The 17,197-nt window shown below is 31.1% G+C and overlaps 1 protein-coding gene across 2 annotated transcripts in view; it reads right to left on the bottom strand.

Moving 5' to 3' along the window:
* Positions 1–483: 483 nt before the first annotated feature.
* Cdc73 (cell division cycle 73) overlaps positions 484–17,197 on the bottom strand; it is a 116,975-nt gene continuing 100,261 nt past the window's right edge. The window contains exons 14-18 of one of the 2 annotated variants that reach the window (XR_013426452.1): positions 11,084–11,245; positions 8,464–8,564; positions 5,209–5,350; positions 4,897–5,022; positions 484–4,104 (exon numbers count right to left, since the gene is read on the bottom strand). Coding sequence is in view for 1 of the 2 variants with exons in the window: in XM_005335354.4 (XP_005335411.1) it covers positions 4,068–4,104; positions 5,209–5,350; positions 8,464–8,564; positions 11,084–11,245 (442 nt within the window). In the remaining variant the exon portion in view is untranslated. The remainder of the gene's footprint in view (positions 4,105–4,896; positions 5,023–5,208; positions 5,351–8,463; positions 8,565–11,083; positions 11,246–17,197) is intronic. The other variant, XM_005335354.4, reaches the window with a different exon arrangement.

Genomic DNA, 17,197 nt, shown 5'->3' with positions numbered 1-17,197 from the left:
CACTTGCTTAAATTTAAAATATTATCACCTCACTTTTTGAATTTTGGCAATAAAACTATTTTATTTCATTAGCTTTGTTCATATAAAAATGCATACTGCATTTCAGCAGATGGCAAATATTTAAAACTTCTAAGATACTCCTATATAAAAACTACCTAAAATAATATACAAGACCAAACACAATGACCTAAAAGTATTCTTACTAGATATAATTCTTTACAATTCTTTTATACATTTTCATTTTTCCTTAGTTATTGTGCCCACATACCAATATGTAAACAATACTGGGTTCAGCAAACTTTCAAACATGGAGATGAATACGCCAGAACATTTAGGACATGGCATTTCAAAACTTCCTAATTATAATCTTAGTTGAAGACAAATTTAGTCATTCTTCCCTCTTATTTCTAAAGTTACTATTATGAGAATCAACATGATTCTCAAACCTAAGTGAATAAACAGTGAAAATCCAGTCTAGTCACATCAGTGTAATCAATTTTTATTTTTTAAAGAAAAATAGCAGCCACCAACTTTTTGAGTTGAGAACATATTTCTACAATTCCTATTTTATTTTATAAATTATTTCTCTTTAGCATTCTACATAAATCTTAAACAGGCAGACCAAAATTTTCTTTATTAAGAAACATGAGCATGTATTATGTTTGTGTAGGTATGTGTGTAGGCTTTAATAAAAATTTATCTGGAAAATAAACTTCAAGTTATATTTTACATTTAAATAAGCACTTTAAAAACACAAAATTTAGGGCTGAAGGTTTAACTCAAGTGAGCACTTACCTAGCGTGTACTAGGAGAGTTATAGGGGGCTGGGAACACACTAAACCAAAAGCATTAAGTTTAAAGCCACTTTCTAAGCCATTAATTTTGACCAGTTTTAAATTTTTGTGTAATATTATAAAATATACTGTTAAATCTCAAAGAATTTCATATACTACATTAGTTTGACAAATATTCCCTTCCCACCCTCCAAATAAGAACACTGTTATCACCTTAATTTTGTTAGGAGTCAAAAAAAATTTTATTTAGGAAAAATATTCCCTTCAGTGTTGATTAGACAGTGAATTTTATTTGAGTAATTTACTCTTTTGTGCAGACCAATTTAAAGTATGCCTCTTTTCATAAACAATCTGACTCATTCTGCATGGCAGATAAGAAAATTAATACTTCTTTCTACCTTAAAATTCAGATTTTCCTCATTATGAATTATTCCTGTATGGACTGCTATTGTGCTATTGCTAAAAACAGAGTTAGTAAGGAAATGAACACATGGGAAACAAACCATAAAGCTATAATACTAGTTAATAATAAAATATATTAAACATTATTTAAATATTAAACAGCAAAATAGTCCTTCTATATTAAATAAATAAGATTTTAATTTGTCATTTGGGAATATAGGTCAATGCCACAATAGGAGGGATGGTCTAGTGCAAAGAGTGACCTCACACAAAACACACCCACACACATTAAAAAAGGAGAATGAAGTGGAAACATTTAATACTGGTTTTGTTTTCAAATAACAAATTAAACCAGTGATTCTCCTTCCTTCTTGCATTTTAAATTACCTCGAGAACTTCTGAAAAATACTGAGATCAGGTCTCATCCCAGATAAATTAAATGAGAATAGGCATTTAGTCACAGATATTTTTTCAAAACTCTCCAAGTGATTCCAATGTTCAGTGTTCAGATCTATTGATTGAAATCTATGTGCTTCTTTCTTATTGTTACTTGACTCAGAAGACTCCAAGGAATAAAGAAACAAAAGCCCTCCTTTACAGTCAGAACACATTAGGGTATCTCCAGTTAATAGTAACTTATGGGTAAGTCAAGTTTATTAATGTGCTCTTCATTTCCATTAAATTATCTACTTATGCCTCTTTCCCCTGTTAATTCTGTATTCCCAAACTCCAAGATCAAGTATCGTCAAACTACGTTTCTGTAATAAACCAGTTACAATGAAAATACATCACTCATTCATGCATATAAATATTTACTGAATGCCTACTATGTGCAAGGCACTGTCTTAGGTGCTGCTGTAGAACTGAGTCATGGGAGAATAAATAGTAATTCACTGAGAGTTTTGTTTTGTGGGTTTTTTAGAATTAATCATTATAAAATTAATTACATGACCTAAATAAGGAAACAAATGGTCAAAGAGAGAAAAAGTAACCCAAGTGCATACTAAGACTCTGATTTTTAAGTACATGGAATAGCATATTTGTACTTTTCCTAATGTTCCATACAATATTTCCAGAAGCCTTTGAATATACATAAGGAAAATTCAAAATAGAAAAATAAACCTTGTTCAAAGATGTTAATTTTAACCACACTCTGTATCAAGTAAATTTCATGTATCAGTATAAATACCAAAAATCTTTATGGAAAGGTAGTCCATGTCCACTTGTAGTAGTCTTAATAAGTAATCTTACATAAAAATATTACAGATTCTAGTACATGTCTATTTCATCATGGAGTTTACACAATACATAATTTGAGAACAGATTCATATGCTGAGAAATTCTAATGTGAACAAATTGAGTTTTCTTTTATCTTCAGAAAGAGTAGATGCAAAGAAAGGAGGAAGAAAATGAGAGCAGCATCTGTTCAAACCTAATAAATATACTAAAATTTAATAATTTAAAATGCTGGCTGCTTTTCTTTTGGAGAGCCTTGTGAATTCCCTATTGATACGGACTTTTGTCATTACTTAAAATATAAATAATAATTGCTTCTCATTTTAAAGACAGCATTAAATTTCAAAAAATGACTAGAGAATATCAGCTTGATAAGAAAGGGCTAAATGTTTATATATTTTTTTAAAAAATGTTAAAGAGAGAATCACTGTGAAAAAAAAATGACATAAGAAAATGGTCAGCAACAGTTCTAATGGTAAAAACAATTTAGGGGAATTAAACTTCCCAGGAGTTTTTAAGAAGAAAAAGATTAAAAAAAAAATAATAAATAGACTCCAGGACCTTGAATGCAACACTCTGTCTAAAGTAGAGAAATAGTAAAATATTTTACTAAGTTAAAATATAGGTTTTACATTTTATACCATATTGAATACACACAAAAATACCAGTGTTTTTTAATCTTGTTTCTGTTCAGACACTTAAGCAAATGATCTTTGGTGCCCGGAAGTTTATCAATAGTTAGGGATAATGGAAGATAAAGAAGTCCAAAATTGACAAAGAAGACTCAAAATCCTATACCATATAAAATAACAAGAAAGTTATACTGCAATGGTGCTGATATATACTTTCCCTCAAATCATACTCTAGCTTCCAAAATAAGCTGCTATATAGCCAATCGTGTTTTTTAATTTGTGTTTTGAGATTTTCCAACAGGAAAGGTATCGCAAATAGAAATATATCATTCTAAGATTTAAAATTATCAAGTGAGAAGAATGTACATTCATCAAATGTATTCATTTATGAGAAGTCTTGAAAAGGCTGAACAGTCAACCAAAGCTGAAGAACTGTTGTGGATTTTTCATTATTTCTTTTTAAATAAAGAATACATGTAGACATAGCATACATACAGGTTGAAATTTTGATTCATTCAAAATAGTCACATCCCTTTGCTTGGTTTTTGAAGTTCCAGAGTCTAAAATTTAATACCATTCATAACACAGTATTTTCAGTAAAAGGAATTATAGAGCAATGAAAAATCAGAAGCAAGATGGCTTAGAGAGCCTTATAACCTCTAAATATACACACATTTATAACCTGTATTTATTTTCTAAAGAAACAAATTTTAAGTAATGCTAATTTAACCAATAGAGAAAAAACTTCTATCAAAATATACAATTTCCATTACAGACTAGAAGGCTAATATTAAAAAAATAGTTATAAGCCAAAAAGTTTGCTTATTTGGATGACAGGCATCATCCTTTTGAAGCAAAAGCATCAAATAAGGTCTTATAAAAGATTGATCTGTGACCTTCTTCATTTATAAGTTCCTGATAAATTCATAAAGCTTGAGTCTTTAGATCAAGGTATATCCATGCTTCTTAATCCAGATTTTTAGAGATGGAGGAACCAAATAAGTCAGAATCTCAAGTGGGATTTATGCTTTACCATGTACCTGAAAGACAATTTCATAATAGGTTATAATTATTACATGAGTTTCAGAATTTTTTAGAATATTATACATAAAAATAAGTTGATATTTTTAAAAACTTAAAATCAACAGTGGAACAATGTTTTGTTTTCTAAGAGACTAGCAACCTGATACTACAAACTTTGAAATATAAATACTTTTGAATTAAGCAATTTTATTAAATTCTATAACCTAAGACTCTAGCTAGGAAAAATGTTTCTCTTTAATATATTATCAGTTATAATCATATTATGCTACTTCAATCACCTGACTTTGAGAAAACCTATAAAATCCAGTGAGAGACTTACACCAAAAAAGTAGTAGATTTTTAAGGAACATCTCATCTCAAAAGAACAACAGATTTAGTAGTATTAATTTGATCATATGCTCTTCTTCAATTTGTCAATTAATAAAGAACTTCAAAACTCTATTTATACTAATTAAAATAAAATTTAAAAATTCATTTCTTTTCATGATTTTCCCATAACCCAAATAAACCCAGAGTTAGGGTCTTAATCATCACTTAATCCATACCTCTTGGATGGATACAAAATGTGGTTCAGAGAGGTCAGATAATTCATTGAACAAATAACAAACTAATACACACCTCTGATTCGAGTTTATTGTTTCTCCCAATAGACTAAAAATCTATTCTTTGCTTTTTTTTTTTTTTTGTACTTTGTATTTTTGGCACTGGGAATTGAACCCAGGGGGGCTTTACCACTGAGCTACCTCCCCAACCCTTTTTTATTTTTGTATTTTGAGACAGGGACTCACTAAGTTGTTTATGGCCTCATTTAGTTGCTGAGGCTGGCTTTGAACTTGCAATCTTCCTGCCTCAGTCTCCTCAGTCTCTTAGATCACAGGCAAGCACCGCTATATGCCCTGCTTCTTCATCTATTTCTAAAGTCAATATATCAAATATATTTGTTAGTTATCTATTAGAGATCAACATCAAATTACACAATGCTCAAAAAGAAGGGAATGAAGGAATATGGTTCTCATCTTTAAGAAACTTAAAATTTAACCAAGGAGACACGAAAATTACTACAATAAAGTAAAGGTAAGTATATTTAGGATCAGAATTACCTATCCAATGTTTCCCAGAACCGTAAGAAAACTGGTCTATCCAAATGACGTTTGTGATAACTGAGTTCTAACACTGTTACATCCCATTTTTGAACGTTTGGATCTAGACGAACTTCGTCATACTTGAGATGAAAGGCTTTAACTACACGGGAAGCAGGGAGAAAAAAAAATACTACTTTTTACTCAAACTATAATCAACATTATAAAACATTTTATGTAAGTATAAAAATATTATCCACCATATACACAAACTAGAACAATTTAAAAAAAGACCTCCCTTTCCACCAACTGAAATTATATCATAAACAAAGTAATCTTTTTAAAATTTTTTTATTTGTTAAAGTGGTCTTTTTAAATAGATGTTAAACATGCAATGTCATAAAAATGTTCAGTTTGACAAATATTTAGTGAGGGCTTATATATGCCAGCTACTGGGGACTAAAATGAATAAGGTAAGATAAAATGCACATGACTCAGTAAGGAATAATAAGAAAAAGACTATCCAAATACACCATAATCAGGGTACTTGGAGTTTCTCAGAGACCATGAATTCAGAAAAGGCTTTCATTGTCAGTGACGTTTATCTAACCTAAGACCTAAAGGCCAAGTGAGAAATAAGCAAGCAGAGAAGAAAAGTGACCCATTATCAAGAGCATACTCAAAGAGAAAATGGCTTAGTCTAGGATAAGCAGTAACAGAACTTCATCATGAAAAGCATAATATAGGGAAAGGATAAGGGATAAGACCATATAAGTCAAGAGCAATGTTGGGTGTGTAGGCCATATTAAAAGACATGGATATCACCACAAAGCATTAAATAGAATCTACCACAATTTAGTAATGTAGAGGATAAAGAGATGGAGTTCTTTGTATGGGTAGAAGACACATGGATGGTAAGAGGAAGATTCAAGAAATCAGGGAGAGGGGAAATGGGAATAGGAAAGACAAAAGAATGAATCATATATTACTATCCTATGTTCATATATGAATATATGACCAGTGTAACTCCACATTATGTTACAACCACAAGAATGGGAAGTCTTACTTCATACATGTATGATATGTCAAAATACATTCTATTGTCATGTATAACTAAAAAGAACAAATAAAATTTTTAAAAAAAGAAAAAAGAAATCAGGGAGAACAGGACTTAGTAAAAAGTGGTAAAAAGGGAGAAAATATATTTGTAAGTAAAGATGTATCTAGCATATAGTTAGTGCTTACTATATATTCTGCACTTTTCTAGGCATTAAGGATATAAATTTACAATCTTTCTCTATCCCTGACAACCAGCTGAATCATACCAGGTAGTTTATTGTTGTATTTGCAGTCAGTTTACCATCAATGGAGATGTTACGCATGCACATACACAAAATGTTTTAGATTTTTTTCCTCCAATTTTTTAGTCTTCTTACTAACTCTATGATTTTTACTTTTTTTAAAAATTTTAATAATCATCACCTAGTGTCAGAGGCTTCCAAAGAGACAACAAATAACTTTGTAAAATTTTTGGTAGTACCTTGATGAATTGCTTGTTCTGTAGTGCTTGCTGGCATATTGGCTTTTAATATTAACAACCAATTAAAGGTCAATTCTTGATGGAAATTTAAAATGCATAATTTGTACGGGGAGGGGAGTATTGTTTGTAAATTACTTTCTTTTAGAAATGGAAGTCTCTTTCTCAAACACAAATTTTTCATTCTGAATTTAATTAAACCAATTCACAAAAAGGACTATGTGAAATTCGGAAAACTCATTAAATATAATCCCACAATTTCAATACTTTCTATTCTACTTACTGCATGTTTTACTTTTCTGATTTGCTTACTGGTTTGTTTTGAATCCTTCTTTAAAATATATGTTAAAAATAGTTACTTTTTTAAAAAATTACTTATCTCAAGCCATAACAATCTATATTCTCCTTTAGTAATTTCAAGTTTTAATTTTGATTGCTATTTATTTTTCCACCAAAATAATTTAAATTAAAGCTGTATATTAAAGTCCAAAAGTTTGATCCTCAGCACCACATAAAAATAAATAAAGATATTGTGTCCAACTACAAGTTAAAAAAAAAAAAAACTGAGGATAAGAAATAATTTGAGAATGAGGAAGAGAGTAAGACAACTGATTCCTTTTGGAAAAGGCTGAGTTCAAAGTACCAGGGCAACATCATCAAGGAGTTACCTCACAGTTAGTGAGATGGCCAGAATATCAAGCCAGAAACATAACTTTTAAAATAGAGAGATACAGATGGAGGCTGAAAGACCATAAGAAAAAGTTGAGAATTAAAGAAAAAGAGAAATAAGAACATAAATGTACAGTTGCTAGCCAGAGAAAAAGTACCAAGAGAATGAGATAAAGTGTAGCAAGTACTTTAAAAAGAATATTTTAAAAAGGAAGAAATATGTGAGCGAGTCAAATTCTGATAGGTCAAAACTATCCAATATCTAGGTCACTGGTGACTTTGGTGGGAACAGTTTTTAGCAAGAAAGAGTCAAAATACAAAGGATTGACAACTAAACAGAAAGTTAGTAAAAACAATACTTTTAAAAAAGGGAAAATGTGAGGTCAAGAGTAAGGGTTCATCTTGTGGATATTAACTAAACACTTACAAAGGAAAGAGAATAAAGAGAATAAAGCAGAAAGTACTCTTCTGTCATGAAACTTGCATTCTGGCCAGTGGAAACTTAGAATAAAGACATAAAATTAGATGATGTTAAGCAACTTTAAGTGCTCTCTCAAGAAAATAAAATAGCTTAAGAAAGCAACTGGGAGTAGGTGAGAGCAATTTCAAATAGGATGGTCAGAGGAGAATTCTGTGAAGACAGAACACAAGCTGAAATCTCAATGCAGAGAAAAAGCCAATCTTACTACAATTATTCAAAATGATGGGAATATATGAAAAAATTCACAGGCATTTTAAGTATTGATATACAGTTCTGATTAGCAAAAGCCAACTCATTTTATAAACTGGTTATCAATTTTAATCAAAGCATATGGATGTATAGCAATTATTAATGACTTTAAGATACCCCCCAAAATAATTACTAATGTTGTAGGACAGGCAACATTCACTTTCAGATATAACTACACAGAAAATATTAATGTGTAAAACGAAGTCTGAAAAATATTTCGTAGGTGTTTAAGTTAATATTATGCTACTTAATAACAATCCATTAATATACACATCATATATGCAGAACCATAAAGAACATTTCTACATTGGATAAGCAGTAAATATACAGAGAACCTTACTTTTAGCAAATATGTCAACTGGTGATCCATCAGGCAAAAGCCATGGCCAACCTTTGAACTGCCAAGCAGGACCTTGCACAAAAACTGCTACAACTCGGTCCCTATAAGTAGAAAGGGAATTGGGAGAGAGGGGGCATAGGAAGAATATCTCAAATTTGACCTTAGTTAATGTAAATCCCTAAGGAAAGAGTTTCATAATTATCCATGTGATATAATCTCCTATTAATTCTTCTGAAGATACAAATATAGCAAAAACATCACCTTAACTTTTCAACCTGAATTTTAATTACCACTAGACCACATTAATTACTGTACGTCCTTCTCATGCACCTAAGTCTTTCAAACATAATTATACAAACAGTAGTTTTATGTCAACTTTTTAGTTTTTGCTTATATTAATTGGAATAGGGGCCCACTTTTTCATGGCAACAGGGAATACTAGTTAATCTATTAACTGAAAAAGATGTAGTTTTAAAAGGAAGTAATTTAGTATACATCTTAAAACATTTTACTTTAAGTAAAACATGACAGTAACTTGCCATTTTTGACAATCTTATTTTTCAGTTCTTCCAATATGTGGGCAGAAATCTGAAGATACAAACTTCCTTAACTTTCTATAACTTTTTCGACTGTTTTACAATCATTTCATTCACTCTAAATGTTGTAAATTAATTTTTCAAAGTAACTTCTCTTTCCAACCATCCCCAACCATCCAAATTAGTTTTCTAGGAAAGAATAAATCTATTTCTAAGCCCTCATATTTCATTATTTTGCACAATATTTAATTAATCGGAGAAAATATAAGTACTGCCATAAACGTAAGCCTACAACTAAAGAAGTGGGAACAAAAACTATCAACAATAATGATTAACCTTAATGACAGTTACTATGGGACAGTGCTGTTTTGAGCACTTTACACATTACTCATGTTAATCCATTTAATTTCCAAACCAATTTGCTGAGGTGAATGCCAGATACCCCCATTTACAGATGAAGAACAGAGGGTATTAGAGAAAAGCCCACAAAAAGCAAAGAAAGAAAGGAAGGGAGAGTAAGAGAGGAAGAAAGAGAATGAAGGAATAGAAGGAATAATTAATCTTGAGCAATGGATATAATATTTGCTCCCATTTGAGGACTGATAAACCATTAGAACAGTCACTCGGCATTATTACTATAGAAACAGCATGGCTTTGCAACTCCTTGTAACAATCTTAGAAATGTAGACTACACTTTAAAAATCACTGTTTTAGATGAAGATTCTGTATATCCAACCAAACATTAAACCACGGTTACCTGCTATTCAATTTAAAAACCTACAGTGACTGTCAAGGTCGTAATGAAAAACCACAACCTTAAAATTCTTATTCTACACAAAATGTCTGAGGCTAAAATTCGATCTTAAGTAAACAAATTTCTACATTCAGGGATACATGCCCCAAAATGTTAAAAACATCTTTAATAAAGAAACATGTTATTAAATAATCCCTAAATTTTACAACTAACTTGTCCCATGTATAGGTGAAAGACCTATTGGTACCAACCAACCTAAAGGGAATTTTTCTGGACAGAGGTCACCTACATCCTATTGGGTCTCACAGAATTAGCAGGAAAGCAATATAATATAAATGCTACCCAGTCTCCATGAATTCTTGAAAGGATAATTAAAAGAAGACAAGGAAAATACTAATTCTACCTATGACACCAATGATAAGACTCTAATACATATAATTTTATAGCACTGTGATGACACCTGTGCACATTCTTGGAATTATTTTCTCTATATAATGATATCCTGTAAACATACAATACACAGTCTTAACCTTCCTACTAGTTTTAAGCTTAGTATCTGAAATTCTCATCTTACTCACTTTATATGTTACTCAATTATCTGTTACGTACTGGAAAGAATTCTAATAAAAGAATCCTTTACTCTTTTATAATTTTTTAACATAATAATATTCTCAATGGCATGAAATCCAAAATTGAAAACTAATAATTACTTCAAAGGTAAATTTCATATAATGTGCCATATGTTCTTTGAAACTCTGAGGCTTCACATTTTTACTCCAATTTAAATTAATTTAAATAAATATTATTTATGATAATTTGTAATATCTGATTTTATAGGTACTTTAAATTATAAATAGCTTAATATTTGGGTTAAAAGACATTTTAAATAACTATATACTGATAAAAAGAGCTGACCATGTTATTCTTTTCAGTAAATTATGCCCTTACTATGCCATTATTTATATCTTACCAGAAAATCTAAATTCTCCAAATCAAGATTTTAAAATAGAGGACCTTAAGATAACATTAGTCTATTTGTTCTGTCCTTTTTAAAAGCTGATCCAGAAAAAAATAATTTTTATACTCTAAGTTTTCAGAAGTTAGTGTGGTTCTTCTTATAAAAAAAATAAAGTTTAGCAATTCAAAATATAAGTTTGTTTAGGTATTCCAAGAATATTAAAATTACTGGTGACCAAATTAGATCTGTATATATTAACAGACTTTTGTTTAGAGCTCATAATAAAATCTAATACTTGTTCAATTTTTAAAAATCAATACTCAAAAAAATTATATGAATATTAAAAAAATATATAGAGAGAGACAATCTTACCAATCTTGAGGCATAAGTTTAAGAGGCTGGTCTACAACTCTATAAGGTACTGTGACACTAATTGCAGTGCCCCCTGGTTGCATCTGATCTTTTCTTCTCTGTATTAGTGTTTCATTTTCTCGTTGACATCCTTGTTTCTTCTTTTCATCTGATGGAACAAATCTTAGCAAAAAAGTGAAAAAAATCAAATGAATTCAGTGTGGTAATATAAGAAAAGTTTATATTTTAAATAATTTCTAAACATCAATGTTTTAAACTAAAAATGCTTACTTTTAAATAAACCAGCCCTATGTGTACAAAAAATAAAGCCTGGACAGTGTGAGTCTTTCCTTTGTATGCCAAATAGAACTCAGACACACACAGATCACAATTTTTGTGTATATAAAAACACTATTCATATTTATTTAATGACACTTAGCATTTTCCACACTGATCCTTGGTTTCTCAAATGCCATTAGAAGACACTTTGTGATAAAGGGAAGCTTATTTAAAAATCAAAAGATCATCTAAGAGAAAGTTGACTTCTGGGGTTGGTTAGACACTCTTCTTCACTGGGAAATTTAGCCTATCCTGGAGCTTCACAAAACACCCTATTTACGTTTTATGCTTCAGCAAAATATCAGAAAATATCACGGAACTTCAGGACTGCTTTGAAGACTTTAGAGTAGGAAAATCAGTGTATTTGCCAAAAGTTCACTTAAGTAAACACCACTAATACTCTTACTATATGTCCATTGTACCCCCAATAGACATTTTCAAAAATAATCTAACATTCTGGAAAGCTGCTGCCACCTCCAAAATTTGCTAGAGTTCATGAGCATTCTAAATTAGCATCATTTATTACTTAGAGCATAGTCCCTCCTATTCACTGCAACAAGTATCATTTTACTTCAAAATTTTAGGAGACATGAAATGAAAGGTCTTGTAAAAGGGCAAAGAAGATGCATGAGATATTGCATCTAACAGAGTCCCTTGAGAATTTTCAATACCACATACTGGATTCATCATATTAATTTTGTCGTCATGAAAATTTTTAGTACATGTTGATAATGGTAATAGTAACTTCTTGTCTAAACTGACTATTCTCACATCCATTTTATATCTGATGAAAAAGTTAACATGTTAACATGCTCATATCATTTCAGAATTTCTTCCGGATAAACATTTGCTCCATATAGATTTTGGTTATCTTATTTATTAATCAAGCCCACAATGAAAACATCAAATACAATACTAATGCCTGGAATAATAAAACACTATTTCATACACTAATTTTTCTTGCATTGTGGGAAAGTGAATTCTAACAAAGTCACAACTAACAAAAACATTAAGTGAAAAATATGTAATACATTGTCCTGTAAATTATACAACATAAATAGTTGTCCTTTTGAAATATGTTCCAGATACACAGAACAAAAGGATCTTACTTCTAATAAAAAGATGCTTTTTCTTTAATTTTTCTCAATCAATCTATACCTAGATGAGGCTAAAATTATTTAAATTCCTAAATATTGTAAGTCTCTCTTTTATGACTTCTAAAATATGGTGTAAAACTATAAAATTATTTGAGAATAAAAAATTACTTATAAACTTTGATAATAATGAATTAAAAATATAAATGAGAGATCTATTACAATATCCAATTAATAAAAAGTCTATTAAACACATAAATCAACTTCTGATATCTAAGAAATAAAAATTATATAAGCATCTGCATGTTTACATGTTGGGTGCTGTACGTTTTATGAAAGCTCAGAGTTTCTCATAGTTTTTAAATTAACCAGAGCACTCGACCTTTTTATACACCCTGGTATTTTAATTTCTGATTTTATCAAGGCATTTTCTTATAGTAGCCCTCCCTGTTAGCAGTAGAAAGCAACTTTATTTCAAAATGCTTTTCAGTCTTATTTTTAGTATAAGGTGAATTCTTTCTGGAATTTGATTCGGTACCACACAGAGTCTTCTGTAAACCCAGCAATCCATCTTCGCTATAATAATAAATTCACCTTTTGAAAAAAATTCCTTTTGTCTTGATCTCAGAAGATAACATAAGGGTAGACTTTATAACCTCTTCTTCTAAACCTAAGCCCACTAAATGATAAGTATACCATAAGTGATCTATATAGATTCTACTTACTCACCCTACTGTAGTTCATGAAATCTAAAATACCAATGACTATGAGACATACTGTTTATGTTGTACCTCTATGGGAAGGGGGGGGGGAACGGGACCTGCTGGTTTAACTAGGACAATACTTTAACAACACACTACATAAATCAGTACCATTATCCCTCCAAGAATCAGATGATTCTCTGAATTTGAACTGTACTGCTTGATGTTTTGGTAGGAAATCCTCTCACCTGTATCTGAGGAACAACCTTTCTTAGATTCCATAAAGCATTTGGTGGTTATTTTATAAGAAAATAAGAGATTGAGGTCATTCCTCCAACAAGGAAAAGTTCCCAAGTAATTAAGCATGTTCGATATTTTTACTGGCATAAAATTTACATACAATGAAATACACAAATTAGTTTCAACAAATGTATATCCATTCCAATCTAGATAAAGAATTATGCAATTCTTCATCAATTCATTAAGTTTTCTTTGCATCTTTCGGTCAGCCAATCATTATGCTTCACTCAACAGGCAAGTATAGTTTTGCTTTCCACCACCATACACTAGTTTTGCCAGTCCTGGGAATTCATATATACATAATCATAGAGGATATATCCCTTTGTACTTGTCTTCTTTCAATCAATTTAATGTTTCTAATATTCATCCATCCTATGAAGACTATCATTCTCTTTTGCTGCTGAAAATCTTGTAAGAATTATACCATGATTTGTTTATTCATTCTTCTTCTGGTGGACAATACTCTAGTCTCTTAATCCATCTGGGATGCTACAATCAAAATACCATAGACTGAGTAGTTTATTAACTACAGAAATTTATTTCTCTTAGTTCTGGTGGCTGGGAAGTTCAAGATCAAGATGCTGGCACAATTGTAGTCATTGTGAGGGCCTGCTTGACAATTCAGTCTTTTTTTCCTCTGTGTCTTCATCATGAAGGGGGGCAACAGAGCTCTCTGAGGTCTATTTCCTAAGTGTACTAATCCTGTTAATGAGGATACAGTTTGCATGATTTAATAACTTTCTAAAATCCCTGCCTCATAATGCAACCAAACTGGTAATTAGGTTTCAACATACAAATTTAGGAGGAAAGGAAATATATAAACATTCAGTCTATACCAGGCTGGTTCCAAAACGTGAGTTACTGCAAATAAAGCTAATATAAATATTTTTATATAAGTGCTTGGGTGAATATATGCTTTTATTTTTCTTACTCCTTCCAGTGGAAATATTAGATCACAGGCCATGTTTACTTTTAAAGTAGTTAGTTGTATCATTTTATACTTCCACAAAAAATACATGAACTCTAAGCCTAGAGTTTAGCCTTTCTGATGGGTAGCCATTTGTATACCTTCTTTTGTTTCTGCATATTTTAAATGGGATTCTTTTTAAACTTGATCTATAGGAGCTGCTTACACATTCTAGACACAAATCTTTTGCCAGAAATATGCAATTAAAGTATATTCAAAACCATGAAAACTGCATCAGTACTACCACCTAGCCTGAGCAACTCTTAAGATGTCATCAATTGGGGCTGGGGCTAGGGCTCAGGGGTAGAGCACTCGCCTAGCACATGCGAAACCCTGGGTTCGATCTTCAGCACCACATAAAAATAAATAAGTGAAATAAAGGTATTGTCTCAACTACACCTAAAAAATAAAATTAAAAAAAAAATCCAGAAAAAAAGTCATCAACTATAAGATATAGTCCAGTTTCAAAGAAATTAAATCACAAAAAATAAATGTACATTTTAGCATAATAAAGTACATAATGTTCTACATAATTAAACCAAGTTATGATCAAAGTGCTATATGTGACAGCATTATTCATTTGTCTACATTAGATCACTGTCAATTATCAATATATCTGGTTCTATTACAACTCCATTCTCAGAAATTTCAGTGAGGATAGCAATGATCAGATGAAAGAAAACTGAAGGTGTTACAGAAAATCGGGCACAAATTAAGCCTATCAAGTTCTAATCAAATATCAGTCTTGGGCTGTGGATATGGCTCAGTGGTAGAGTGCTTGCCTGAAAAGCATGAAGCCCCGAGTTCAATTCCCAGCACCACAAAAAACAAAAACTTCAGCCTAAAAATAGCACACAATAGTATTTTATTGGTATATTAATAAAAATTACTACAGTTCTCTAGTTATAAAGTGGCAATCAATATTCAAACATGAATGAAATAATTTTGGTTTTCTAGGCTACCAAAAGTTAAATACATCTCTAGAGGTATATTTAAGCATTTATTTGATCTTAAATTTAATACATATTTATTTCACTTTTTTATTCAAAGCATTCAACTTTCTAAATTTAAAAGCAGCCTTTTTTTTTTAGTATAGTAATTTACATAATCTGCCATCTCCCTACTAGATTTCAGGTCTCTTGAAGATAGAGCCAGTCATTCAGGATATTCATATCAACTAGCAATACTGCTCTTCAGCCAGCATATAGTTAAATAATGGATTAACTGAAAAATCCATGTGAAATAATCATTTAGATGAAATTCTGACTTCTTAAGATTTCTAAGTGTTCAGCTGGGTGCAGTGACCTACAATCCCCATAGCTGGGGAGCCTAAACAAGGGGAATACCAAAAATCAAAGAGACCTTGCCTCAAAATTTGAAATAAACAGAGCGGGGGACTGGGGATGGGGCTTTGTGGCAAAGCACCTTTGGGTTCAATCCCCAGTACAAAAAAAAAAAAAATTCTAAGTATTCTGACTTCCATTCAGGAATTATGACAATTGTATCTATGTACATGTAAAAGGGTTTAAGGAACAGTAAGTTAACATGAGTTAATATTAACATATTATGACCTTTAAAAACTGTCTTGTATTCTGTTTCTGGTATGATAATATGACAGACTTACCTAGTAACTGGAACATTTCCAAAGAGAAAAAAATAAAACTTATTAATTAAGTATAAAAAAATTTTAAAGGCATCTCTGAGCTAGCTACAATAAAGAAAGAATGTTTGGACAAAAATGAGTGACAAAGGGAATGCAAAGAAAAATGAATGACACTGCTGTCTGCTAACTACAGAAGTCACTCAGAAACCAATTAAATCTCATCTTTGTTTCTCACATTTCACTAGTCTCCTAGAATAGGAAACTGAGCTCCAAGCCTGCTCAATGTAAGGAATCTAATCAGAGTTCCTTTCCTCATGAAGAGGGACTCAATACAACAGTAAACTAGAAACAGTAAACTAGTAAACTACCACTCATCTTCATTCCTATCCATGTCTTAACCCATACCCTGGTATTTACAAAGAAAAATGTTTCAAAACTGTATATACGGTAAGAATAACATCTGGATGTTAAAAATCTCAAAACTGAAAATTCAATTTAAAGTGATGCTAGATTGATAATGTTCCCAGGTGCTTATTTAGCAAATCGGCTCTGTAATACTCCCACATTTGCTTGAAACTCAAAGAATTAGCATATGAAAAAAAAAATTCCAAGGAACATCTAAAGAGATAAGAGCCAAATCTTCCAGAAATGATGAAAAGCGATAACTCATAGATTCATTCTAACAAATGCCAAGTGAGATGTATAAAAAACAAGTCCATATCTAAGTATAGTAGATCAACAAAGGGAGCTAGGAGATAGAGCAATAGTATATTCAATATTCTGAGAAAAAATAATATTATTTTCCAAAGTGGCCATACCATTTTGTATTATCTGCAGTTGTTGGGAACAAGAACTATTTTCATTCAAATACAAGCTCCAGTAATTGTTCTGTCTGCTTTTTTCCCCCCCATGGCTATTTCCCAGGCCACAATAGATCCCTCATGGGCATAAGCACAACAGTATTTGGTGAATGCAAGGGAAACCCTCTTCATATTTTTGGAGTACTATGTGTGTGCAATCTCTCCTACTTGGAACCCTGCCCTGAGAAACTACTATCATGGCCAGAATCATATGTTTCATCTAATCAGTTTATCATGTTTGTAGAAGTAAAGTGCACCTGTTAATATTTCT

Source organism: Ictidomys tridecemlineatus, chromosome 10 (assembly GCF_052094955.1).
Source record: "Ictidomys tridecemlineatus isolate mIctTri1 chromosome 10, mIctTri1.hap1, whole genome shotgun sequence".
In the NCBI taxonomy this organism is placed as follows: domain Eukaryota; kingdom Metazoa; phylum Chordata; class Mammalia; order Rodentia; family Sciuridae; genus Ictidomys; species Ictidomys tridecemlineatus.
The sequence above is the reverse complement of the archived record's forward strand: the minus strand, read 5'-3'. Positions and strand labels throughout refer to the sequence as shown.